Below are 26,114 nucleotides of genomic sequence, written 5' to 3'. Positions count from 1 at the left end.
CCGCCCGCCACTAGTGGGTGCTACAGAGCCGTCAGACAGCAGTCCCTCTCCCCGTGGTAATGCTCGAGTAAGGAAATTAGTCGCCAGGAACATCCCTTGTCTCTGTTAGTAGAGACTTCACTCTGCGGTGTAGTTTATACACTTTATTGATACACCAGAGAATTACACAGTAACACTGGGCTTCATAATCTCCCTCTCTCTTACCGTTACCTATAAATTTAAAACTGATTTAGAGACATTTTACATTCATTTATCATATTCATCTGTAGTGTAGGGTTGTATGGGGGCAGGGGCGTTGAGGGTAGGCCATTTGACAACACCCCAAAAAATCTCTATCTTTTTCACAGCCTAATTTTAGCAGGTATGGAAAAGTCAGAACTGTTCTTTGTTTTTGTTGTGTTAATAGTGATGTCAGTTTGATTTGGTTCGGTCAGGGCTATGGAATACTAAATCATCCATATTCTCATTACATCTGAGCCTTTCTTACCCTCAGGTGGACATACAGTACAGGATATACACCTCGTTTTAAAAACAAATATGTGAAATTGTCGGTTAACGTTGGTTATCGGCCATGAGAAGCAGGTAATTATCGGTTATTGGTAAGGATAGACCGATACATCGGCCAGTCGATATATCGGGCTGATATTTGAGTTTTTTATTTGTATCGGCATCAGCCTATACGCGGGTGGGTGCGCGGATTTATTTTTCCCTGGCACTTTTTTTCATTTGAAAGTATGTGGTTAAGTTGAACAAAGCTGTTGAATCCTACTGTGTACAGTAGTTGTTGTTTTATTTATGCTTCAGCTTAAATATTTGTTTATTTTATAAAGACATTACTGGATGATTTAAGAGCACTGAACTCTTTTTTTTATTTGAATGTATAATAATAATAATATTCTACCTGTTCTACCTCAACTTTCCATCTTGTTTTAGTATTTTTTACTGTTCAATAAATGTTTCTTATTTTAAACTTGAGACCTGTAATATTTGTTATCATTGTGTCATTTTTTTTTTATGTAAATTGAGGGAGCAAAAGCAGTATCGGCCCCAAATATCGGCTCAAGAAAATCGGCAGTCTAAAAAATCCATATCGGTCTATCCCTAGTTATTGGTATCAGTTGAAAAAGTCCATATCGGTGCATCCCTAGTAGGAACCAACATTCTTAGAGTTTAACCAACTAAAAGTCAGGATATATTGGCTTCTGCTGCACAAATTTTGATCATTCTTTTTCAAACAAGTCCAAAAACTATGGAAGTGCAATACTAAATCGCTGGAGTACCCCTTTAAAGCTGGGCACATAAATTAATGACAAATCCTGTGTGCAAATAGAAGTGAAGAGAACAGTGGGAAACAGCGAGACAAGTGTAAGGTTCAAAAAGGGAAACTTGTACAGGAAGACTACAGGAAGGCTTGTATCCTGACTGCGGTCTACCCTATTTTAACAGGAGTCTCCTCTGCTGTGGCAGCGCAGCTTGGTGGGCAACTATCTGCTCAGCTTGCTGGAGCACTTGCCCTCTCGGCTGCAGCCTTTCCCCCTGGACAGGTGGAAGGGGCCCGTGCGAGCCTGGCGGCTGCAGCAAGTCTCCTGGTGGTGAGGGTAGAAGCGGCGGGGGGGCGGCGAGCCGGAGAAGCTGGGGGGCGAGCGGCTGCGGCCCAGGCAACCCCCTCCCCCGCCACCGCGGTGCTCGTGGCGGGAGGGCGAGGAGCTGACAGAGCGCTGCAGGGAGGAGGAGCTGCGCGGGGAAGCGCTGGAGCTGCGGTGGTGGTGTGGGGAGCTCGTCAGGCTGCAGATGCCCATCCTGGAGCCTCCGTGCTGGGCTGCAGAGCGGTGGTGGAGGGGGGAGCCACGGGAGCCATGCATCAGCTGAGCAAGGCATGTCAGGAGGTCTGAGTCACTGTTGCTGCCGGCTTGGATGCGGTAACGCCTAAGCCTAAGTGGGTACAAAAAGCAGGGCAGGTTATGGATAAAAGCCGAGTCGTATATTTAAAAGCAAACCAGAAAACAGTGATAAACATATTTCGTGCCCAGAGTTAGCTGAGGCAGATGTTACACCTCTCCTAAGGTCAGCCAGCAGGTGGTTAACTTAGCTTAAAATAAAGACAGAAGGCAAGAGGAAACAACTAGCCTAGCTCTGTCCACAATGGACTCTAATTTTTACTAATTAACACTTTTAAAAATATATAAACTCTGTATACAAACAGAGACATAACAGTTGTGGTTTTATGAGGTGTTAGGTGCTGAAACTGTTTCACAGACAGGATGACTCCAAGAAGTCAACGTGCCCAGCCAAGAAATTGTTCCAGCACAAAATAAACAACCAAGATTCAACAAATTAGTCAAATTTAGAGGTGATGATGGGCAGATTTGTTTTAGCTTTGGACAGAGCTCTTTCTTTCATACTGTTCATCATAAATGTTTGAGAACAATAATGGTTTCGTTAGTTTTTCACTTTTTGATCCATGAAAAAAAAGATGGAGATCGATGAGTTACCTGCCCTCCGCTGTGGGGCGGCAAGGTGGCTTTCCAGGGGGTGGGCGCGGCAGGAATTGCGCAGCCAGCTGCTCAGCGGACGTAGCTGGGTGAACGGGGCGAGGGATCCTGCTCTTGCGGGACAGAGGGCTGGAGGAGGAGGAGAGGGAAGGAGCATCATCTCCCTGGCGGTCAGAACGGGAGCCCATGATAGAGTCCTCGTCCTGAGAGCGGTCAGATGTGGAGGACAGCGGGTCCCGGGCGAGGGAGGCCACCATGGGGCCACGCCTATCAGAGAGGGATGGTGAGGCAGTGGGGGAGGGGACCGGGCCCGGGTGGTTAGCTTTCTTCTGCAGGAGTTTCTCCTTAGCAGACCCTGGAGGAGGGAGCTCCAGCAGGCTGGAGGGCTCCAGGACTGGGATGCGACTTTGCCTTCGACTAGGGTCCTTACGGGGGGCAGCCGGGGAGGAAGTGGGTCCGTTGGTCTGATCTGAGGCGTGGTTCACATCTCTGCTCCCATCTTCTAGCTGAGGCTCTGTGGCACAGGGAGTCGGGCCGGGATCATTCTCAGGGTCTTTCAGCTTGGGGAATGCTCCATTACTTAAATCCCTTTGGCTGTTAACAGGAGGAGAGAGGTGGCCGTTGGCAAGATCAGGGCTGCGAGGGGAGCGAGGAGAGTGGGGAGAGCGTGGAGAGCGTGGAGAGCGTGGAGAGGAAGGTGAGCGCAGAGGAGGCGGGAGTGGAGAACGGGGGGAGCGTGGGGAAGACACACGGTTTGACGCGGGGCTTTGAGCTTTGCTGTGGATGTCTCCATTGACCAGCATCTCAGCCAGGGGGTCTGTGGGTGTCCCTGGATGGGTGGGCACATGGTCCTGGGGTGAACTGATGTCCGCTGTGTGCTCCTGCACCTGCTGAGCCTCAGCTTCAGCTTCACCACGCCTCTCCAGCAGGAGGCACTGTGGAGCACTGTCTGATCCTGACTGCGAGGACAGCCCAGAGGGACGCTGAGCCGTCAGCTGGAGGGGAGGGGGGAGGTGGAGACACGGGAGGGAAGAGAAAGACACACAGGTGTTATTTAAAAAAGCAACCACACTAAAAATGGGAATAATATTCTAATTGTCAAAGGCCTGTTGCTGATAGACTACAACATGTCGAGTTGTGCTGTAGTTCTGTAGCAAGAGCCTGATCAGTGAAAAGAAAAATAATTTTAAAATATGGGGTAATAAATGGTGATTAGTTTGGCAACAGCATGCAATACCATAGCTACCATTATCAGACCGAAACACACAAGTGCTATGGCAGTGTCAGTCAAGCTGTGAGTACTAAACCAGCGAGTAGGACAGGAAACGTTCACGCAACTTCGCAGGGGGCTTCAGCGAAGAGAGGGTGAGGAACAAATACAGGGAGAGAGAGAGAAAGAGAAAGATAGAGAGGACAAAGACGATCTGAAACAAAAGAGACCATGCAACCTGTAGTCATGACTCGACATTCCAAACACACATGCCACAATCAGACAAACACACACCCCTATTCAGATCACAAGGACACATGTCCAGACACAAGGACACATCTGACCCATGCTCTGTCTGGCCTGCACAATGCCCCTCATGGTTTCTGGAGAGAGCTGCCTGACGACAACACAATAAGCAAGCCAACTGAACAAAGAAGCCAAAATAAGCAACTTAAACAAAAAAGAAAAAGAAAGAACAAAAATGTTTTTGCCAGAGGAAGCTGAATGGAGGGTTTTTACGAGGTTGTGATGGGCTCATCACCTGCTGAAGCTGGGCGCGAGTGATGCGTATGACAGAGGGAAACTTGGCGTTGGCAGCGCCCGCCGGGATGGCCGGCAGTTTCCTGCGACTGGGTGAGCAGGTGCCGGGGGCGGGGTTTGGTGGTAGTGGTAGGGAGGCGTGGCAGGAGGAGGAGGAGGAGGGGCGCTCCTGTTGCTGATGGTCGACGGACTGGCTGCGCCTCATGTTCGGCGGCTGGCGCAGGTGCAACGGGTCCGACAGGGTGGTCAGGAGTGTGTGAGGGCTGGGAGAGCGCAGAGGGATGGGGCTTGATGTCCGGATCGCCACCTCCTCAGGCAGGGATGGAGGAGAGGTGGGGAGCTAAGAGAGGGGAGGGAGAGAAGTGGGAGGTGGAGAGAGGAGGGGTTGTGAGACCGGTGAGGGAGTGAGAAGATGGAGGAGGTGTGGTGGAAGTGCTACAGGTACAGTAGGACAAGCAGGTGGGGGGGACGACGTTGTGTTGGTTTGGACAGGTAAAGCGACGACAGGATTGTGAACCATTTCCAGGCGTCTTTTGGTTGCTAGAAAACAACATTGTTGGTCCACTTAAACTTCTGGTCCAGCCCCTACTGCACATAAACAGCATGTGATATACTGAACTATAATCCTCCTGATCTACGTTGTGGATGGTACCAGTAAAACCATTCTGTACCATCCCCATTTTTGGTCCCCCCTCTGTTGGGGTACCTATCACACAGATCTGGTACTAAAAGGTGGAGCTGTGAACACTGCAGTCTGTTGATTGGTCAATAGAGGACAGTCACTCTGCTCAGGGCTGAGTTGTGGCTGGTTTTGAGGCTCATGTAACCACTGTTCATACTGTGGAGAGTTTTATTAGTAAACTGTAACTATAAAATGAAAGGATGTTGCTGCCTCTCAGCAACTGGAGTCTGAGAAAAAACTCTAACTGCTGCCTGTTCTATTTTGTTCTGAAAATGTCTGCATGCAGCCTCGTTCTGTGGACGATAAACGAGGTGCAGACTAATAGAGGAGGAAATACAGTGAGTGCTGGACGGAGCAGTGAGTGACAACAACCCCGCCCACATTTAAGTAAGTACTGTTTGCGGTGGAAACTCTAGGGTCTAGGTACCATGTCTGAAGGGTTACTTATTGTTCCAAAGGTACCATGCCAAAAGTGTTTGGTGGAAACGGGGCTCAAAGAACAAACCAGCGCAAAACGTGGATTGCAGAAGTCAAATGAAAGAGCTGAACACCGTCAGGAAACTCCAGGGTCTGTAAAGCCCAGTTCAGACCAAAGATATGCAACGAGACAAAGCTGTCTGCGCAAGTTCCTTTATTTAGGGAAGCGGTAGACTTTTATTTCTGACATCAAGTTCGTACCTTGTCAAAAGAAGAGCCTATCATTGAGCAGCAAAGTCCTGAAACTAAATTTGCTGTCTCCCTCAGTTTGTATTTCAGTTCAGGAGGATTCAAGTTCAGAGTTTCATCTGCTGTTTTCATGCAGTAGTGGCTGGACAGGAAGTCAAACGGAACAATGATGTAATTTCTTGGCAAGCAAAAGACACCCTGAAACGGTCTGTGAAGATAACGGACAATGATTTCAGGCTAGGGAAGGAAGACAGAGGCGAGCTAGGTAGATTTTGGGAAGACCGTGTACATTATCAGACTGAAGGCAGTTGATCTGGTTGTAGGAAAGTGGCGAGACAGTTATTCTCCTTGTATTGACAAAAACTGACAACAGTGTTTGTAAAATGTAAAAAACATCATGTTGAATCGTAGATTGAGCAGGATTTAGGGATTTGGTGGGTTGGCTTAAGGTTTTCAAAAGTAAAGGAGCAAAAAAGTAATTTAAACTAAGCAAACCAAAGCATATTTTGGAAATAAATCACTCAATTTGTGAAGTAAATAAAACCAACCAAACACACTGCAAAAGTCTGCAAATAAGATAAAATTATGCATGATACCTTAACGCAAATCAAAGTGCATTTCAAAGCCATAAGCTCTCTTCCCCCCCATGCTGTGATCTGATAAAAAGCTCTGCAGCTGTGACACAAATATCTATTTTCTAACAAAATACAAGCGAATAAGCATGAAAACATAAAGCAGTAACACTTAGCTTCAGACTAGAGCAAGATGCAGCTGGTGGAACTCTGACTGTGTTATGATATTAGCACTGAGGTTCTACAGCTAGAACTCTGACTCTGTACAGCTTTTTAACTTTGTAAAAACGCTGACTACAGTCAGTATCATGTATGCCATGTTGTGAGATGGCCTTTAAATGAGACGGCTTACCTGGGTGAGGACTCCCTCAGCCAGAGCTTCAGCTGGGCTGGTTGGAGTGATGGGAGGCAGAGCCCCCGCAGGGCCCACGCTAAGCTCCAACTTGTCCACTTTTGTGCTTCCCTTGGAGGAAGCCATGCTTTCTTGTTTGGTTTTACCAGAGTTAGGGCTTGGACTGCCCTTTTCCCATCCAGGAGACTGATCCCCCGGCTGGAGCACCTCCGGCTCCTCATCCTCCTCCGAGGGGCTGGTTGTAACCTTGGCTCCTGGAGAGCCACCAGGCCGCTCCACCATCACCCACTCCCTTGAGTCAACGTCCTGCCTCCCAGAGCTCAGATTGAGGGCCACAAAGCCCCCACTGCTGGCTGCCCCCTCTCCCTGCTCCAGAGATCCAGAGGATGCCGGCTTGGGAGAGCCACCGCCAGACAAGAACTCCTCATCGTAGTGCCAGACCCTATCAGGCCGCTCCCCGGCAGGTACAGCTTGACCCTGAGTTACTGGGATGATCGCAGGCCCGTCAGCCTCCTTCTCCTGGTGCTGGGCGCCAAGCTGCTGCTTCCCTGAGCTGAACAGACACAGGACAGATGCAGATAATCTACTCTGGGCTCTATCCTCAGGAACATTTACGATAAAAATGATTTCAGCAAAGATGGATGGGTTATTTGACAGACATACCAGGCCTCCACGAAGCGGTCTGGACTGGGCTTGGACTCCAGACCAAGCCTCCTCTCCAGCTCAAAACTGTGAATATTGCGGAGCTTCCTCAACAGGGGGCCATCACGGTCTGAAGCCACCACCTCAGAGGGCAGTTTGACTGGGGAGCCCAGGCTTGGCCCAGCATAGGGGCTCTGGTGTCCGTGGTTGCCCTGGTTGTTGCTGTGTTCCTCCTCCGTTGCCCCCTGTGGAAACCATTTGGTTTTGTTAGTGACTGATTAGTGACTGATTCTCTGAAAGCGCGTCAGGAGATGAAGCTACCTTCCACACTGCTGTCCTGATGCGGTTACGGTTGCGGTCCAGCTCCTCCCAGACGTCAGCCTCCTGGTTGCGGTGAGGGTGAAGGGGAGAGCCCGGCAGGCGCTCCGGAGCGGGGTTGTTCTCCACGTCGCTGAGCTGTTCGTCCTGCAGAACCTCGTCTGTGTTTTCCCTCATCAGGTCGCCAGGGATCAGAGAGGCATTCGCCATGCTGAGGCAACAAAACGTACAAATGTCATTTCATGTTTGAGTCTATAAAAAGCAGAGGCAAGCTTATGATACAAATAACTCCTGAATTTACTCCACTAAAAGTGTATATATTTCAATCAAACGTACCCCATGTGTGCCGGAGTGAGGCGGGTGTGATGTTGCGGTGTTGTGGCACTGGCACTGATTGTCAAAGTGCCATCAGTGCCAGTTCGCTCCCAGTCATAAGGGTCATTCTCCACGACATTGTAGGTTTTCATGCTGTTGTCAAACACTGACATCAGCAGCTGTAACCACAAGAAAATACATTATTTGTGAGATTTTACCCACAGAAAATCAAGTTTGAACATGTAAAGACATGCAGATAACACATAAACTTTAGCAGACCTTTTTAAAGATTGTTTTGGCACTGAAGAAATATTGAACTTGCTGAAACCATCACTTCTACATATGCAGAAAAGTCTTCACTCTTAACAGAAATCCAAACTGTATCACCTGGTAATCCGGCTTCGTGAAATAGTCGAGGCTTGAGATGTGCTCCAAGAACACGCCAAACTCTGCCGGCAAGTGTTTGAGCATCAGACGATGGTCGTAAGTATCCTTCAGCTTCCCCACATGTTCCTGGGAACAAACACACACACTTGTCACATCTCATCATCTACAGCTACCTGGACAGGGCTGTTTAGTTTCCATGAAGGACAGCGATCACTGCATGTACTTACTTTGTCCTTGATCTTCCTCCACGGCAGCTGACCGACCAGAAACTCCACCAGCATGTAGAAGAGAGACCACAGGTCATCGTGACGACCCATCTCCTGCAGAATTACACCAAGGTTCAGTTAACTTTTATTAATATGTGATCACTGGCAAAAAAGAGAAAGAGTACAAACGCGTTGGAGAGCAGCACAGATTACAAAAGGCTCTAACACAGGGAAGACAGACACTGACCTTATTCTTGTGAGCATTGACAGATGCATAGCGGACTGTTCCCCTGAATCCTGCCACTGGACGGGGCTGACAAGCAAAGACAGAAACAAACTAATTATATTTTTTATCAATCTTTTATTTGCCTTTGCTCAATCAGCTTTTTCATTTAAAGCCATCAAACACAGGAATACGCTTACAGCTTCAAACTTGCACCGACTTTCATTCTTTGTCTCATGGTGCAAAAAAACGGAAACTAGAGATTTACACCCCCACGGTCCAGTTACAGAGATTAGACTACCTTAAAATGTCTCAGTTTCTTGACATATGATGATTGGAGTTCATACAGGATTTTGGTGAGAGCCATACACCTGTCTCTTTGTTACCTCGTCGACATAGCAACTCTAGTATATGTAGACGAGCGGGGCGGGCATTACCAAGCAAAACCTGTGCAGCCACTGTTGTGTAGAGTTTTGCTTCCAGGCACCAGAGAGTTCTTTTCTTAATCCACCAGTATTGATAAATGCAGCTTGGAGCTCAGTATATACTCCGCAACAGAGGAGGGCACTTACAGGTCGGACCTCCTGGCAAGAGTTGGTGAACTGGCGAGCTAAACCAAAGTCCAGCATGTAGCAGGTCCGACAGGTACTCGGGAAGCGGCCCATTGCAAAGTTGGACTGAAGCAGAGAAACAGGAAGCACTGGTTAAAAGAATGATAACATGAATTATGTGTGAATTCAATTATTAACGTCTGCTTATATTCACATAGACCCGGGGGAATAAATATGTCCCTATGGTGGACTATAATTTAATACAGCAGCTCAGGGGACAGCAGATATTTACATTCTGCCACATTTCGGGCATTTAACCAACACTCATAGTGAGCCAGCTTACTGTAAGTGCAACAAAATACTGAATCAGCAACACTGGCAGCCAATAATGAAAAGTGCAAGTGTCACAAGCACAACCCAGACAGTAGGAATATAAAAAATATTCTCATGTGTCGAGAATATATATGAGTTAGGGAATGAAATAAGCACCAAGCAGAAAATATCCTCTGCTGCAGCCAGCTAACTGTGACTCACTGGTTTGATGTCACGATGCAGGAAGCCGACAGAGTGGATGCTCTCTATGGCCTCCAGGATCTGGCGGCCCAGACGCAGGGTGGTGCTGATGCTGAAGGTTCCCCGGGTCATACTCCTCCTCAGGTCTGCCAGGTTACGACCCTGAGAGAGCGCATGTAACGAGATGAGCTAGTGTGACTTATTTGGCCTTTTAAGAACTTAGAATTTTAGAATTTCTAAGCCTGTGCTATGCTGAATTTGTGAGGAAGAGGTTGTTTTTTTCTTGCATAGTTCTATGGTGAACGAAGAATCCAAAAACTGGGAAAAACTCTTGATGAATTTAAATAAAAGAAGGCCACATTTAACAACAGCAAAACTACATGAAAACACTGGTTTACACACTCTAATCTAAGTCTCATTTATCCAGATGTATGCTCAGTACTTCCCAAACACATGCATTGGCCCCATTTCATCTCAGTTCATCAGGAATTTTCTCAGTTTTTGGATCCTTCGTTCACCTTGGAGGCATGCGAGACAAAAAAGTTATCTCCACAATTTTTACCGTAACAAAAGACGAGTTCTGATGGTCACTTTATGTGTGAAGTTTTCCTTTAAAGACCACGTCTCAAAACACCAAAATCTATATCTAGTTCTCTTTTAGGACTAAAGCACAGTAACTGGAAATGAAGATAAAAATAAAATAAAAATAAAATCGTTTCACTGGCTGAAATGTTTGACAGTGGTAACAGCCAAATGTGTTGAGTGGACAGACAACAAGCCAACAGTGACAAAAAATACAAACACAGCTGCACCGATCTCCTGTAATTAAACACATGGTGCGGTCGGGAGTCGGCGCAGTATGAGAAAATGAACCATTCCTGTGGGTACGATTGTAAATCACAACCAGACTACACAGTCTAAACAGTCAAAGCTAAGATAAAGCACTTGTGATCATGACTTTGGTGTTACAGCCTTGTGTGCTGGATGCAGATATTGAAACTACAGCTGCAACATTAAGCCAATTAATAAATGGACAGAAAATTAACCAGCAAGTATTTTGATAGTCAATTAATGGTTTGAGTCATTTGGGGCTCAGAGTGTATATGTTCCACTGACTGCTTATGAGGCATTTAAACCAACCTGAAGCTCCATCACCACGTAGTTGAAGCGGTCGTTGCGGCCACATCCCACAAAGCGACACACATGGTCCTTACCTGAGAAATAACAGAAGGACAAGAGAGTTTCAGGCTGAGGTCAATTCACAGTCACTTGACGTCAGCTGCATCATTGACCGTAAGCTGCTGTGTGAATCACGATGATGTGCGAGTTCATATTTCCCTCTGCCCTTCCCTCTCTACAGCTCACTGCCCCGCCATCAGCCAGCAGCCCTGGATGACTATGCTGCTGATTTACAGGCACATTACACCAGCTCTACACATGTACATGACTTACCTTGTGTGTTTGTGCATATATGTGTGTGTGTGTGAGTCTCAAAGGACATTGCTGCACTGGCAGCTCAACTGCAGCCACACCCCGAACCCTCCAGCACACAGTGGATGTTACTAAAAAAGCCTCCATGTTGAAAACTTTTAGATTCACTAAATTAATCCAATCAGAGGATCAGAAGCAAAACAAAATAAGCTAACATTAGTTGGATATGACCCATTAGTCTTCTGTCAGGTCGATGTTTACTCTTACAGCTGGCAGGTCAGCAATGTTTGGAAGGAGAGAGCTGGAGTCTTAAGTTACATGCTGGATCCCTCAGGAAGCAACAAACCCATGATGCCCGAGGCCACAGCCATTAGACAGCAAACATGATCCCAGCCCATTGATTTTCCTCTCAGAGGGGAGAAAGGAGAAAAAAGGCGTAGTGGTCAAAAGGCAGGGAGAGGGGAGGGAAAAGACACGGTTAAAAACAGAGAGAGAAGTAAAACTATAAAACCGCCCTGCAGGAGCTCTCTTGTGTTGATTGTTGCAGCATCCGGACACACAAACATACACTTCCTGTTGTGCTAGTGCTCTGTCACTGCTGTTACCATCGTCTGAAACTTACACACTAGCATGATATTTCCTGGAATGGTCCGTTTCTCTCCCATTATTTGATTGATCAATCCAAGATAAAGCATCGACCGAAAACATCTCACTGTGTTTTTCTGCCATGAATGCTAATGGTGCCCTCAGTATCCTGTTTTCAATAGGTCACCGTGCTGAGGTGGATCAATCAATTCCAGAAATGTAACCAAATCCACTGGATCCATTTGGACTCACCCTGGAGCTTCTTGAGCACGGCGACCTCCATCTTGAGCACCTGTTTGGGCTGCTGGGCCGACTCCACCTTCAGCGCCACGCTGACCCGCGTCAGCAGGTCCAGCGCCTCGTAGATCTCCCCGAACCCGCCGCCCCCGATCTTCTTCACCTGGAGGAAGGTGATGAATCACTTTATGTGACAAAAAAGCACACATATAATCTGTGTACATGCATGGACAGTGTACATGCTCTCTCCTCAGGAAGGTCAGGGGTCAAGGTCAGCAATAGAACATCCTCCTTAATGCTGCTGAGAATGCCGAGAATGCTTAATCATGTAAAGGCTTGAAACTGCTATTATTTTTAACGGCTATTATTTTTATTTTATTTCCACTTAGCTCCCATGGGGGTTTCACTAAGATCAGAGAGCAATATCTATTTTTTAAAAATAATAATTGCAATTTTCTTTTTCTATTGTTGATAATTATAGAAATATATTTGAGTGACCTCTCATCAATTTTATTCGTCTTTGTATTGTTTTATATTTATTTTATTAATTTAATTTATTTTACAATAAAATAGATTAAAAGGACTAAAAGATTAAAACTAGATAAAACTTATTTAGTTTTTAGGCCAGTATTATTTAAATATTTAATATTTATTATTATTATTATTATTATTATTTATATTATTATAGCTATTAAATTCAGTAAATTGTATTCTGTTGTCATAATTTTTATTCCTGTTTTGTCATTTTAATCTATTTTACTATTTATTGTTATTTACTACTATTATCTATTTTTCTCTATTTCATTTCTCATTTCACATTGATTTATTATCATTATTATTACTAATATTTCTATTTAATTACATTTTCATAAGTTGAATTGTTTTTCTCATCTTGTCAGCCATCTCTGAAGGACTTTGAACTGCATTAACCTGTATGAAAGGTGCTATACAAATAAAGTTTGTATATTAATGTATATATTGCTTGTTAAACACTCCAAACCCCTAAAACATTCAGCTTACTATCACAAAAGACAGAGCTGAAGTGAAAATCTTCACATCAGAAGCTAAAACTAGGCGGTATTTGATATTTTGGCTTGAAAGATGACTTCAAAGGTAAATTATTAAATAAATGAATGATCATAACTACTGCTTATTTCTCTAGTCAATAAATCAAATAGGAACTGCTTGACAGGAATGAATGTGACAAGGTAATTAGCTCACTTGTATACAGTTCCTGTATTACGTGCTGATAAACAGCAAGCCTAAATGGTTGCAGACTTTTCTCAATAAATATGACATAAAGAAGTATGTCATTCATTTCACAACCCTGTCTTCTTTATTTCACTCTTCCAAATTGCCTCCAGCAGTTCTACCGTTTCACTCTCACCTCTCAGGACTAGTAGAGCTTTAATGTCTCCTACGTGTCCTTCACTGTCCTCCATGCACACACACATACACACATACAGAGTCTTGTGTCGCACTAGGAGCTAAAGTCGTGGGATTAGCTGCAGCATTCTTATGTAACTCCGCTCCTTAGAAGACAGGAAGTGGTGCCGGGCTGCCAGTAAGGAATAACAGCCTCACATGGCTGGCACGGCAGTGAGAGACATGGGCCCTCGGGGAACACTGCCGCCGCTGCTGCTGCTGCTGCCTATAGCACACTGCACTGCCACAAATAGCTATACGGGCTATTTTTAGCTCTCCCATACTGCAGCAGACCTACCTGGACAGAGAGACACGACCCCAAACTGTCCGAGCCACAGGTGAGAAGCTTTAGAGGAAAGCAGGACTCATCACAGGCAGGCAGGGGGAAGCATTGTTAGACGAACAAAGAGTTGTTGTTGGTGTGACAGAGGGTGAGCCCGGGACAGGCAGTGATGGGGCTGGACAAACACAACGCCTATTGTTGCCGAGCAGCACGCCACTTACCACTTTCCATCGTTCCTTGACCAGGGAGAGCACGCTTAGGATGTCAGTTTGCTCCGCTCCCCCGCTCATCCCGTCTGTGGACCAGGGACGCTGTCCTCACTGCTTCCCCCCTCGACCAGTGGCCTCAGACTTGGACGGGCATTTGGGCCTTGATGGAGAACCCTACAGAAGCCCAAGAGACACAAAACTGTCAGGAATAAAAAAAATAAATCAGTTGAATTTTGATTATTTAGGCTACTCTGCAACAAACTGATAAGTTCCATCTAGTTCATTTAAATTCAAGAGAAGGCAGACATCTCTACAGTTGATATATTTTGGGGTAAACTGTCCCTTCAAGATGGTGTTTGTGGTTCTTGAGCAAGCAGATGGCCTGGTTTTTTGTCTGGTTGAACTCCATGTGAAAGTCTGACAGTCCCCCCAGTTGAGAGACAAAGTTAAACCCCTGGCTTAATGTCTGGAGCGCTCTGATACTCGACCATCACTGCAGCTGCCACACCTGCTGCCAGCAGCTGTCCTTCCAGACAAACTCGCCCAACCAACAGCGCTGCGTCTTAAATTACAAAAACACTTCATCTCAGTATCATTTTCCAGAGCTATTTATCTTCTGTGTGTGACAGCCCAGGAGCAGGTCTTATAAAGAAAGTGCTTTAAGTCTTGTCAGATATAATGAGGGGGTTTAATCTGCCTAATTTTGCATTAGCTCTTGTTGTGTAGCATGGCAGACCAAGTTTGCATTAGAGATGTTGCTAAGGACTACTTTCCCTGATGTTTAAATAGAAGTTTAAAGTCAGAGTACCTGATCTAGAAGTAAGAAAACTCAGTCAAAAATAGTGCAATTCATTCGATATGGTTAAACATTGTCCAAAAAATACTGCATATAAGACCCATTTGAAATCATTTTTCACATTTTTCAATAACCAAATCGTATTTTAAATGCAGATTATCCTACAAAACAGTGTCATACAGGTTTGCCGAGTAGCTTGCTCCTCCTTGCAGATGCATATTCTACCTATATGTAATCTAAATGGGTACGTTACTAAAATAATAATAATTTCAATGATGAAGCTGGGCGGCACGGTGGTGTGGTGGTTAGCACTCTCGCCTCACAGCAAGAGGGTTGCCGGTTTGATCCCGGGCATGGGAGTCCTTCTGTGCGGAGTTTGCATGTTCTCCCCGTGTCAGCGTGGGTTCTCTCCGGGCACTCTGGCTTCCTCCCACAGTCCAAAGTCATGCAGATTGGGGACTAGGTTAATTGATGACTCTAAATTGTCCATAGGTGTGAATGTGAGTGTGAATGGTTGTCTGTCTCTATGTGTCAGCCCTGCGATAGTCTGGCGACCTGTCCAGGGTGTACCCTGCCTCCCGCCCGATGTCAGCTGGGATAGGCTCCAGCCCTCCCCGCGACCCTCATGAGGATGAAGCGGTTAGAAGAAGATGAATAATGAAGCTCTAAGGAAAGTTCAGCCAGGAAGACAATCCTGTTTATGTTCAGGCTGTAAGTTTTCTTTCTTACCTTGCCATTCATTTCTTGCACATAAATTCACTCACTATCCCTAGATGCCATCGTCCCGGGCTGTCAAGAGTCATCAGCTGATTCACAATCGACCAATAGCACAGTGACACACCTTTTCAGTCAGCCTATCATCTTACTACTCCTCATTTTAAATATGGTTCTTTCTCTGCAGTAGTACCCTGTGCCCTCCACCTCCCCATCACCACCTAGTCTTTACAGATTCATCAGCCTCATCTGCCTCATCAGCCATCAGCCTCAGAGTCATCAGCCACCTCCACCACCAGTGACTGGACTCCATGGGGAGATTTATCGTGCTGCAGCTCAGATGTCCCTCGATCACAAAATATCTCCCTCTGGTGTCTACACGCCAAAGACTTCTGTTAAATCTTAACACACACAAATCATCTGTTAATCTGTACACTCATATTCTGTATTAAATATTATCTTTACTCCATTCTTCTGTCTCTCCTGATTGAAATAAGTTTAACCAAATAGTATTTCTGGTGGGTAGCAACGTTTTTTCGGCTACTTGACTTATCCCGCACATCCCTAGTTTGCATCATAATAATGATGAAGCATTATTTTGAAATCAAACAATATATTATCACATACTGCAGGATCAGTTTTGTAATATTCAGATGTTCATCATATTAAACTGTATAAATTTCATTCATTAATTTGCTGAGGATAGCATTTTGTAAGAGATTTTATCTTAATACCGAACTGAAGGCAGAAATGTGTATCACAATAACTTCAAATCATTACAACCTGATTATTTTAAGCAAAGTTATGTTGCAATTCCAAATTTTTGAGTAACCAAGTCAAATTGCATGTATTATGCTAATGATCCACTACCTGTTCCTGTTCTAGACCACATCCCTAAATAAATCTGTGGTGTAAAGAAAAATTGGTACCACCTTCTTATAAGTCTCATGCTATGAGAGGTTTAGCTGGTGGTTTTATTAATGTTAATAAATAATAGTAATTCTTTATAGATTAGTTACAAGCTCTACATAAGAATATGTGGGTTACCAGCCTGTTAAAAATCCCTCTTTCTATTCTTTTTATTTAGTATTGATAGACTAACTTGTAATAAATACTTGTGGGCTATATGTTTTAAAGAAGCCATCAAGTGTGTAGTCATTAGGGTTAATAAGCTGTAAACAAAATAATGAGTGTGTTTACATGGATGTGAATAACCTGTTTGTGATCAGATTTTCAGAGTAGCAACATGTCCCGTTTATGAGAAACCCAAATATGCTGGTTGGAGTACTCCAAAAGAAACCAGGACGTATGCGGGGAATATGAATAACCTGATTTCTCTGTGCTCATGTAAACACCATATCCTGAATATTACCATAACAGGGTTAAGCCTAGTAAACGGGTTATTTACATCCATGTGAATGCACTCAATGTTCATCCATACTCTCTGTAGGTTTTTCCAGAAGATGAATGAATTGAGGAGCAAAGACGACAGCTGACCTGGCAACCCAAAAGGTGTTCATATATATGGCTTTTGACTGATTGATATGCATATTATTCCCATTAGAAAGGAGGAGTAATATTGGTAACCAAGTGAACTGCATATAAATAGATATTAGTGTTAAAAAATGTAATAACAAAAATAAATAATAAAAGATTATATATAACTGATTTATAAAAGCATTAGGCAAGGCAAAGCTCTTTCACTTTTGAGGCAAAAGACTGAATATTGTAATAATAATATAATCATAATAAGACCTTTGGTTTTAAAAATATTTAGTCAAAAGTGCTCGAGAATGATAAGGGTCACAGTTCAGATTTAAAAAGCAGGCAGTGGTTGGGGCATTCCTAAGACCATCAGGCATAACGCTGCATAATGAATTAGTTAATTATTTATTAATAAAGCCATTACTTACAACTTATAAGCAATTTGTAAAGGCTGACTGATTATAAAGTGGTACCAATAAATCTATTGTCATGCATCACAAGCTTCCTTTACACAAAAGGATCAAGTGGAGTTTCCCCTGGAAAAGTTGTTTATGCACTCCTGTATTATACAACATCCATGTCACAGGTAAGCCTTCCTCAGGAGAAACACACACACACACGCTGGAAACTTCCTTCAGTCTGGCTTCAAAGCAGCCCCGACTTCAATTCATCATTCTGCGCACGGCGCGCAGGCGTCTACGGTTATGCAACGAGCCTTCAAAACACTATTTGGTTACAGGGCATGATCCCGACATCAAGGAGGAGGCAATCAATCCCATCATGCATCAGGATGAGGTGGGGAGATGAAGGAGGGCAAAGCGTGGTTAGACTTGATAATGACAAGTGTGAAATGTGACCCTGGGTTGAGAGTCAGGAACAAGGTGGACGCTGACACATAGATGACACGACTGGACGAGATGTCTCAGGATTATAAATCTCTTTTATGACATATTATGACTTTTAATAGACTTTGAGCTGTATTTTTTTAGTATGTAGTTAACACTTATCACCACTGTCTATTATAATGCCTGTATTTTTGTGAATCACTATAACCACTGACCGAAGGGATGCACAATAACATCAACACGTCATCAGTATAAAGGCCTTAGAACTGAATAACAGCACCAGCAGAGGCAACATTTCTGCCAATATGACAAGCTGATAAGATAATGCTTTAATTTAATTATGCAACTTTAATGGACTTTTGATTGGGCTATTGTTAGGATGACATCCAGGAGAGCATTTTCCAAGCCTGTTAAAGTAGGGTACATTTTACAGTGTTGTTTGAAAATGTTACATAAAAATAAATACAGTATGTGTTACATGTACCGTACAGTGGGTACATACTGTTTCTATTATGTAACGCACCTGCACTGGCTAGTTATGTTCAGTTATGTTAGACACGTGGATTTACTGTAGTCTGCATTGCACCTTGAATTTTATTCTTATTTCAGTCAGGAACACTTTAGTCAAAGAAAACTTTATTTCCATTTGCAGTATTATATTTGGTGGTATGGCTCTGTTCTGGCGCCCCTCTGCCTTTCCTCAGGCCTACACAGAAAGCCTCTTCCATGCACCTACGTGGAAAGCCTTAAGGCAGCAGCATACCTTCCTGCCCTTCCACGTGCAAATAAGGAAAGCCTGAGGCAGAGAGAGCACACCTCCCTGCCCTTCCATGCGCCTACATGGAAAGCCTAAGGCAGGGAGAGCAGCAGCAAAGACTGCCCAGGAACAGAACAGAGCAGCATCAATGACAAACAGAAATGACATTGATAAGTTAGACACAGCATGAAAAGGAGGAGCTGGGGGGTGGGTTACAAAGCAGGCCAGAGCAGTTTAAATAGGGCGCCCTGAAGGAGATTTGCCAATTGGTTGCATAGCATGAATCGTGATCTATCAGCTGACTCCCTTCCATCATTCAGCTGCTCCATCAGTTGATTGGACTGTTTGAGATCAGCTGATGTAGCTCGGATGTGAGCTGAGCTTGACATCGTGTCCTGTGTGAACTAACGCTATGCTTGATTTATTACATCTACTTGTTGTGTGTCGAACTACAGATGGAAATTAGCATGTGGCTAAATCTGGTGCAACAATGTTTTCATTTCTTGTCAATCAAATATCAATCAAATAAACTAAACATGTAACCTAAGTTGAAGTGGTTTTCTTGTTTAGCCCACTGAATGTGCACATTTTGAAAAGCATGTGGGCCTTCAAAATAAGAGCAGGCGTGACAATATGTTAATTCCAACCTGTCTATTTATTATCATATCTTGCTTTTATTTTCTAATGCTCACAATCAATCACTCAGGTGCAATATCAGTATTGACAAACTGTGCAATATCTATACTTCCATTGGTCAGTAATGTAAAATCAGCCATTGAGTCTTTCTCTTATTATATTATTCTTCTTTTTGATGCTTCCTTATTATATTGATTTGTGTTTTTGCTTTGCACTTTGTTTTTGTACAGTTTACTTACTTTACATACTTATATATTCATTGCTGTGTACTCTATTTTTTTCCACTGATGCTTCCTGTTTACGCTATCCGTTTTTGTTGCTGTGATGTTGCAAATTTCCCCGCAGTTCTTGTAATTAGATGGAAAACATAAATGCATATATCTGTAGTATTTTTATTGTAAAACACACAATCTATACTTATATTTTCATAAATGATCCTCTTTAATGTGCAATGTTATTTAGAAAATGCACTACATGGTTGAATTAAGATTATTATAGTGAGTATAAGATGAGACTTTAAGAGCAGTGAGCCTTTAATTAGCCAGTATACCATTAAGAGAGTTACACAGATAAACAGTGCAATAAATTGTAATGTCTTTTCAGATCTAATAAAGATTGTGTGCTCAAGATATAGATGTATGATTAGATCTTGATACCAGGCCCCAAGATGGCACCTATTCATTCCAATGAGAATTGCTTACCCAGTGCAAGCGCCAAAAAATGTCCCACAGAAATTTTTCTTTTTTGTTGCCAGACAAAAATTGAAAAAAAATAAAACACCCATTTTGGTTTTTGCTGATTCTTTTTTGCCATTTCTCATTTAGAACAGACACGGTGGACCACCAGGAAGCGGAAGACAAGTTTAAAAAAGTCATATAAACATGTTTTGTTTTGTTTTTTGTTAGCTATTTATTGCACGGTCAAAAGGGCACGTCATATGACATTATGAATACAGATTACAATATTAAGTAACTATGTAACATGTTGTTAGTAAGGTTATTATAGTTCAGAGAAGGCCCAAACCCACTGAAAGCATCTTTTGAAGTAGCCTACTGTTCTGGTGTCTTCTGTTGTCTGTTCCAAATGGCAAAAGAAAGCCGACAAATGGGCATTTTATTTTATAATATGTTCCATTTTTCATCTTCAAACTAAAAAGGAAAAAGGAATTGCCATAAACCAAAAACAGGCTGCTATGGATTGTTTTTTTTTTGTTATTTTGATTCTGTAACAACAAAGGAAAAACTGCTGTTTGCTTGTCTTTTGTTTTTGGTTTGAGGTCCCATTTATACGACAACAATTTCAACCAAAAACAGTGAAATTAAGTTGCATTTTGGCTGATCGTTTACACAACAGCAGCGTTTCGGGTGCATGAAAACCCAATGTTTTGAAAATGTGTTCCAGAGTGCAATGTTTGGAAACAGCCCCATCTCTGTTGTCATGTAAACATGCAATATGCAGTTCCTCTGAAAACGGAGACTTTTCACACGTGCACATTACAGTTCCAGCCACTAGGCATGCACGAGAAAGTTAACCATCACAACAAAAATGCCGGACTCCCGAGCTCTGTTTGTGCTGCTCACCCTATTGAATTTATCAATGCTTCTCCAGCAAAGTGTAGATTTACTCGTCCGTCCAGAAAAACATTTGTGCGGTTGCCATTTTGTTTCGTTTATTCATCACCGCTCTGTAAAAGGAAGCACGTGTGCAGGCGCGTGTTGTTTCATTGCAAAGTCACACCACCAACTACTGGCCTGGCATGTATACTACAGCATTTCTGGTCATTTTTGCGGATCAGTGTGCACAGCGATTGTTAACAAAACGTCGTCTGAACGCGGAACTTTTCAAAACGAAAACGAGAAACGATTCCATTTTAACCGTTTGTTTTCGTGTAAACATGGCCTTAAACGAAGAACAGGAAATGATGTATCCAGTGATACCCTGACCCTTTCTGGCAACAACTTCCATCATTGTCAGACACTAAAAATCTGTATTTGTTCCTCGTGTTCAGCATCTGTTATCTTACTAGATACATAGAAACCATGTGAGAGCTGTCTTCAGTGGAATCCTTGATATTATGCTAATCGGTGATGACTCAAAAACACGCAGCAATGTAGCACGCCATCAAAACCACAGAGGAAACATGCTGTACAAAACCCTTTGAGCCACAGAGGGGAGAGAAAGACTCACTGTAAACACTGATTGAATAACCTCTGCTGTGAGTCTAGTGTCACAACTTCAAGGTCACCCCACGTTCTAGTGCTTTCCTTTTATCTTTTTTTCATGGGAAGAAACACTTTCTCGGTCATATCCGAGCTGTCGTGCATGAGTGGAAATTCAACCTCTACAGCTTGAGAGTGAGAACATTAGAAAACATAAGCTTCTGACAGGAAAGGATGGATGTAACCGGAGGTCGCTGCTACCAAACGTAACCTATGTGACCTATTCTTTCAGTTAAAGGATAGAGTGTAAGAAAGTGTGGATAAGTGTGAGCCATCTTGTACCTTTGATCCCTTAAAAACAGTCCAAGTGTGTCAGATTAGCAGGAAATACATTGTACCACACAAGGAGTGCTGGGATACTACCTGCCTGCATGAAACAGCCCCTTCTCCACCACACATGCACTCAAACAGAAGCTCATCGCATGTGTGCACACACCTATGCACAAGCCAGACCACCACACGCTGTGACTAATCTCACACCTCACAGAGAGGCACGGCGCCGCTCTTCCTCCTCCATATGAACCACCATCAATGAAGGAGGAGGGGAAAAATAAATAAATAAATGAAACACAGCCCAGGAGGAGCACACTTTGGGACCAGAAATCAAACCACCAATCTATGACAACCGGCTCCCCTGTCTCATTGTGAATCATCCTGACCCCCCACATCTCCACGGCGACAATGGTGCAGTGCCATTTTCGTCTGCTGACTGCGGCTTGTCGTTGCCTCTGCCCTTTTGGTCTGCTGCTGCTGCTGCTGGGAGCTGCAAGTTTTTACAGCTATGTACAGATACAAGGAAGCATCATGAAATGTCAGTGAGGGGTCCAGGGGCGTAGGATTGGTTTTGGGGGTTTGGGGGCCCCTTCCAGAAAACTCTAAGCACCTAATTTTGCGTATTCTGGTGAGTCTTAATGCACCAATTTGTATTTTTTTAGGCATTAATTTATGTCATAAATGTCCTTAATTTTGTCAAAATAGAAGCCAAGTTTTTACTGTGGGTGTCACGCCCCCTGAAATCTATGGAGTGATCCCACCCACTTAAAACTAAATTCTGGGAGTGATTGACAGAAAGCAAATGACCCTTAATGCCATTCCTGCAAGCATGTGCAATAACACATGGCTGGAGCGCGAATAACTTGACTGAAAATCAAACGTCTGCTTCATTTCCTGTCCGATCTGAGAGGGGCCTGGCTCGGTTACAAGACTGGGAGACTTGTTGGTGTAAAAAAAAAAGTGTCTGGTCTGTCAACTGTGTGCAGGACGAGACCTGGAGAGGGGCCAGTATGGTGGAGGCCCTCCACTCAAGTCACAGCATGGATGCAAGTGATCCAGACTGGAGACACTGTGCAAGATGGCATAATGGCAGTGTATGTTGTAAATGGAAAGTGCTATTTGTGCATAGATATATATAAAAAAGACAAACCTCTGGTAGGTTGTTTTCAATGGGATGTGACAGGTAGCAAACTGCAGCAGTGTCTCCATGCATTAGTCAAGTCGGCTGTCATGCAGGTTCCCAAATATTAACCCCCTTCCTGCCCTGCAGTGGACTCACAGACTGGCTGTCTTTGCTGCTGAGAGCTGTTGCATAGCGAGCTGGTTGCCACAGCAGATTTACTCAGGCGCGTCCACGCACATTGGCCGTCCACACAGGCCACGCAACCTCATCCTGCCTGGCGTGTAGGAGGTTATACTGTAAGCTCTGACAACACGCAGGATAACAACGCATGCAGCTGCACGCGACACTCAATTCAAGGGGGTTGGGAGAAATAAACGGAGAGGGAGACCAGCACAGGCTATGTGCGATGGCGGCCTCCCGGATTTCTGGATCCTTACCTCGGGTCTTTGCTGCCAATCCCTGATCCAATGAAGAGCCGGGTGTGGTTACAAAAAATCCGCTACGTTTGGAGGCGGCGGGGACGACATCGAGCGGAATCCCATAGCGAGCGGACCGTCCATGGAGGAGAGGTGGAGGCGGTGGTGGAGGTGGAGGTGGTGACGGAGGTGGTCGCGGTTGGTTGGTGCGAGATAAACGAGCGGAGGGTGAAATATGTCTGATATGTGGTCGTCCCTTTTCTCCTTCTGCCTGTCACCTCAGCATCTCTATCGGTCGCTGCGGATCCGTGACGTGACGACTCTGTGATGATCATCAGCCTTCCTGCGCGCGCGGCACCGATTCGATCGCCCCTCGCAACAAGCTCGGCCGCGCGCACCCGGGGTCTTTTAAAGCGCGTTCGCGGTTCTCAATGTTCGGCGCGCGCGCGCTGTACACAGTCATCACAGACCCAAGAGTACAGCTTCAACATTTAGTCGAGTGTTTTAATATATACACGTCGTGAAATTTAAAAAAAAAAAATTGAATAAAGCTTAAAAAAGTAATCTCTGTAGTGTTTGAAAATACAGTGTCATTTGTTTGGAACGCGGCCACAGAGGAAAGAAAGGACGCTTTTCGCAAAGACCGCTGGGAGGCGACATTAATTCAAAGATGGCGTATGTAACTAATGTTTTTTTTCTTCCCTTTAACCTTTTTTATTTAACCATTCGCACAGATAATGTACAACACAAAGACAACAAAATAGAATAAATTAAGCATAATAAACTTTAAATTAACCATGTATTAATCTTTCTATTTTATATTTTATGTAAAGTTTTATATAAAATTATAATATATATTATGTTAGAATTTTTATATTATATTTTATAATTACATATTATTATTATTTATTATTTTATTATTATTAATGTGTTATATGTATTTTATATATATTTATATATATAATAAATGTATGTGTTATATTATAACCATTTAGTCCGTCGTGCAGTAAAAAAAAAATTAAAATTGAATGAAGACCATTAGACCACTCTTACTTTTTTTAACCATTCAATCAGTAAACAGAACACAAGATACAATAACGCAAAGACAAGAAACGCAACAAAAAAGGCACAAAATAGAATAAATTAAGCTTAAATAACCTTAAATTAATTGTTGTATTTCATGTTTTGTATACATTTCTATATAAAATATAAAATGAAGTAATGCAAATTAAATATATAATAATTATATGTAATTTAAAATATAAATATATTATATATTTAATATGATTTTAATCATATACAGTACAGGCCAAAAGTTTGGACACACTTTCTCATTCAATGCGTTTTCTTTATTTTCATGACTATTTACATTGTAGATTCTCACTGAAGGCATCAAAACTATGAATGAACACATGTGGAGTTATGTACTTAACAAAAAAAGGTGAAATAACTGAAAACATGTTTTATATTCTAGTTTCTTCAAAATAGCCACCCTTTGCTCTGATTACTGCTTTGCACACTCTTGGCATTCTCTCCATGAGCTTCAAGAGGTAGTCACCTGAAATGGTTTCCACTTCACAGGTGTGCCTTATCAGGGTTAATTAGTGGAATTTCTTGCTTTATCAATGGGGTTGGGACCATCAGTTGTGTTGTGCAGAAGTCAGGTTAATACACAGCCGACAGCCCTATTGGACAACTGTTAAAATTCATATTATGGCAAGAACCAATCAGCTAACTAAAGAAAAACGAGTGGCCATCATTACTTTAAGAAATGAAGGTCAGTCAGTCCGGAAAATTGCAAAAACTTTAAATGTGTCCCCAAGTGGAGTCGCAAAAACCATCAAGCGCTACAACGAAACTGGCACACATGAGGACCAACCCAGGAAAGGAAGACCAAGAGTCACCTCTGCTTCTGAGGATAAGTTCATCCGAGTCACCAGCCTCAGAAATCGCAAGTTAACAGCAGCTCAGATCAGAGACCAGATGAATGCCACACAGAGTTCTAGCAGCAGACCCATCTCTAGAACAACTGTTAAGAGGAGACTGCTGCGAATCAGGCCTTCATGGTCAAATAGCTGCTAGGAAACCACTGCTAAGGAGAGGCAACAAGCAGAAGAGATTTGTTTGGGCCAAGAAACACAAGGAATGGACATTAGACCAGTGGAAATCTGTGCTTTGGTCTGATGAGTCCAAATTTGAGATCTTTGGTTCCACCCGCCGTGTCTTTGTGAGACGCAGAAAAGGTGAACGGATGGATTCCACATGCCTGGTTCCCACTGTGAAGCATGGAGGAGGAGGTGTGATGGTGTGGGGGTGTTTTGCTGGTGACACTGTTGGGGATTTATTCAAAATTGAAGGCACACTGAACCAGCATGGCTACCACAGCATCCTGCAGCGACATGCCATCCCATCCGGTTTGCGTTTAGTTGGACGATCATTTATTTTTCAACAGGACAATGACCCCAAACACACCTCCAGGCTGTGTAAGGGCTATTTGACCAAGAAGGAGAGTGATGGAGTGCTGCGGCAGATGACCTGGCCTCCACAGTCACCGGACCTGAACCCAATGGAGATGGTTTGGGGTGAGCTGGACCGCAGAGTGAAGGCAAAGGGGCCAACAAGTGCTAAACACCTCTGGGAACTCCTTCAAGACTGTTGGAAAACCATTTCAGGTGACTACCTCTTGAAGCTCATGGAGAGAATGCCAAGAGTGTGCAAAGCAGTAATCAGAGCAAAGGGTGGCTATTTTGAAGAAACTAGAATATAAAACATGTTTTCAGTTATTTCACCTTTTTTTTGTTAAGTACATAACTCCACATGTGTTCATTCATAGTTTTGATGCCTTCAGTGAGAATCTACAATGTAAATAGTCATGAAAATAAAGAAAACGCATTGAATGAGAAGGTGTGTCCAAACTTTTGGCCTGTACTGTATATTATATATTATAAACATTTAGTCGAGTAATTTAATATTTACACGTCGTGAAATATAAAAAAAAACACATAGTTGAG

At 43.5% G+C, this 26,114-nt stretch overlaps 1 protein-coding gene and 1 long non-coding RNA gene across 3 annotated transcripts; one reads left to right on the top strand and one right to left on the bottom strand.

Moving 5' to 3' along the window:
* Positions 1–23,469, bottom strand: ttbk2a (tau tubulin kinase 2a). 2 transcript variants are annotated; one of them, XM_049597181.1, is made up of 16 exons: positions 23,125–23,469; positions 13,852–14,013; positions 11,938–12,085; positions 10,810–10,883; positions 9,691–9,831; positions 9,178–9,282; positions 8,630–8,695; positions 8,404–8,496; positions 8,177–8,302; positions 7,811–7,968; positions 7,478–7,685; positions 7,178–7,401; positions 6,515–7,067; positions 4,244–4,582; positions 2,493–3,487; positions 1–1,932 (listed from the first exon to the last, which is right to left on the bottom strand). In XM_049597181.1, exons 2-16 carry the CDS (start codon positions 13,918–13,920, stop codon positions 1,485–1,487), a joined length of 3,747 nt encoding a protein of 1,248 aa, XP_049453138.1. In that variant the 5' UTR covers positions 13,921–14,013; positions 23,125–23,469; the 3' UTR covers positions 1–1,484. The 2 variants fall into 2 exon arrangements, with proteins under 2 accessions (XP_049453138.1, XP_049453139.1); XM_049597182.1 differs by lacking the exon at positions 4,244–4,582.
* LOC125901472 (uncharacterized) lies at positions 13,456–15,769 on the top strand. The gene is made up of 3 exons (XR_007450977.1): positions 13,456–13,685; positions 15,171–15,346; positions 15,537–15,769. It is a non-coding gene; the product is annotated as an uncharacterized LOC125901472 (long non-coding RNA).
* Positions 23,470–26,114: the final 2,645 nt, after the last annotated feature.

Source organism: Epinephelus fuscoguttatus, linkage group LG14, assembly GCF_011397635.1.
Source record: "Epinephelus fuscoguttatus linkage group LG14, E.fuscoguttatus.final_Chr_v1".
In the NCBI taxonomy this organism is placed as follows: Eukaryota; Metazoa; Chordata; class Actinopteri; order Perciformes; family Serranidae; genus Epinephelus; species Epinephelus fuscoguttatus.
This window is presented reverse-complemented; position numbering and strand designations above follow the sequence as displayed.

Excerpts from the sequence above, each read along its gene's own strand:
- ttbk2a (XM_049597181.1), bottom strand. The coding sequence starts at position 13,920 with ATGAGCGGGGGAGCGGAGCAAACTGACATCCTAAGCGTGCTCTCCCTG. Across the intron at positions 9,832-10,809 it reads ACGTGGTGATGGAGCTTCAG|GGTCGTAACCTGGCAGACCT; the intron begins GTTGGTTTAAAT and ends GCGCTCTCTCAG. Across the intron at positions 7,402-7,477 it reads TCAGGACAGCAGTGTGGAAG|GGGGCAACGGAGGAGGAACA; the intron begins GTAGCTTCATCT and ends TGGTTTCCACAG.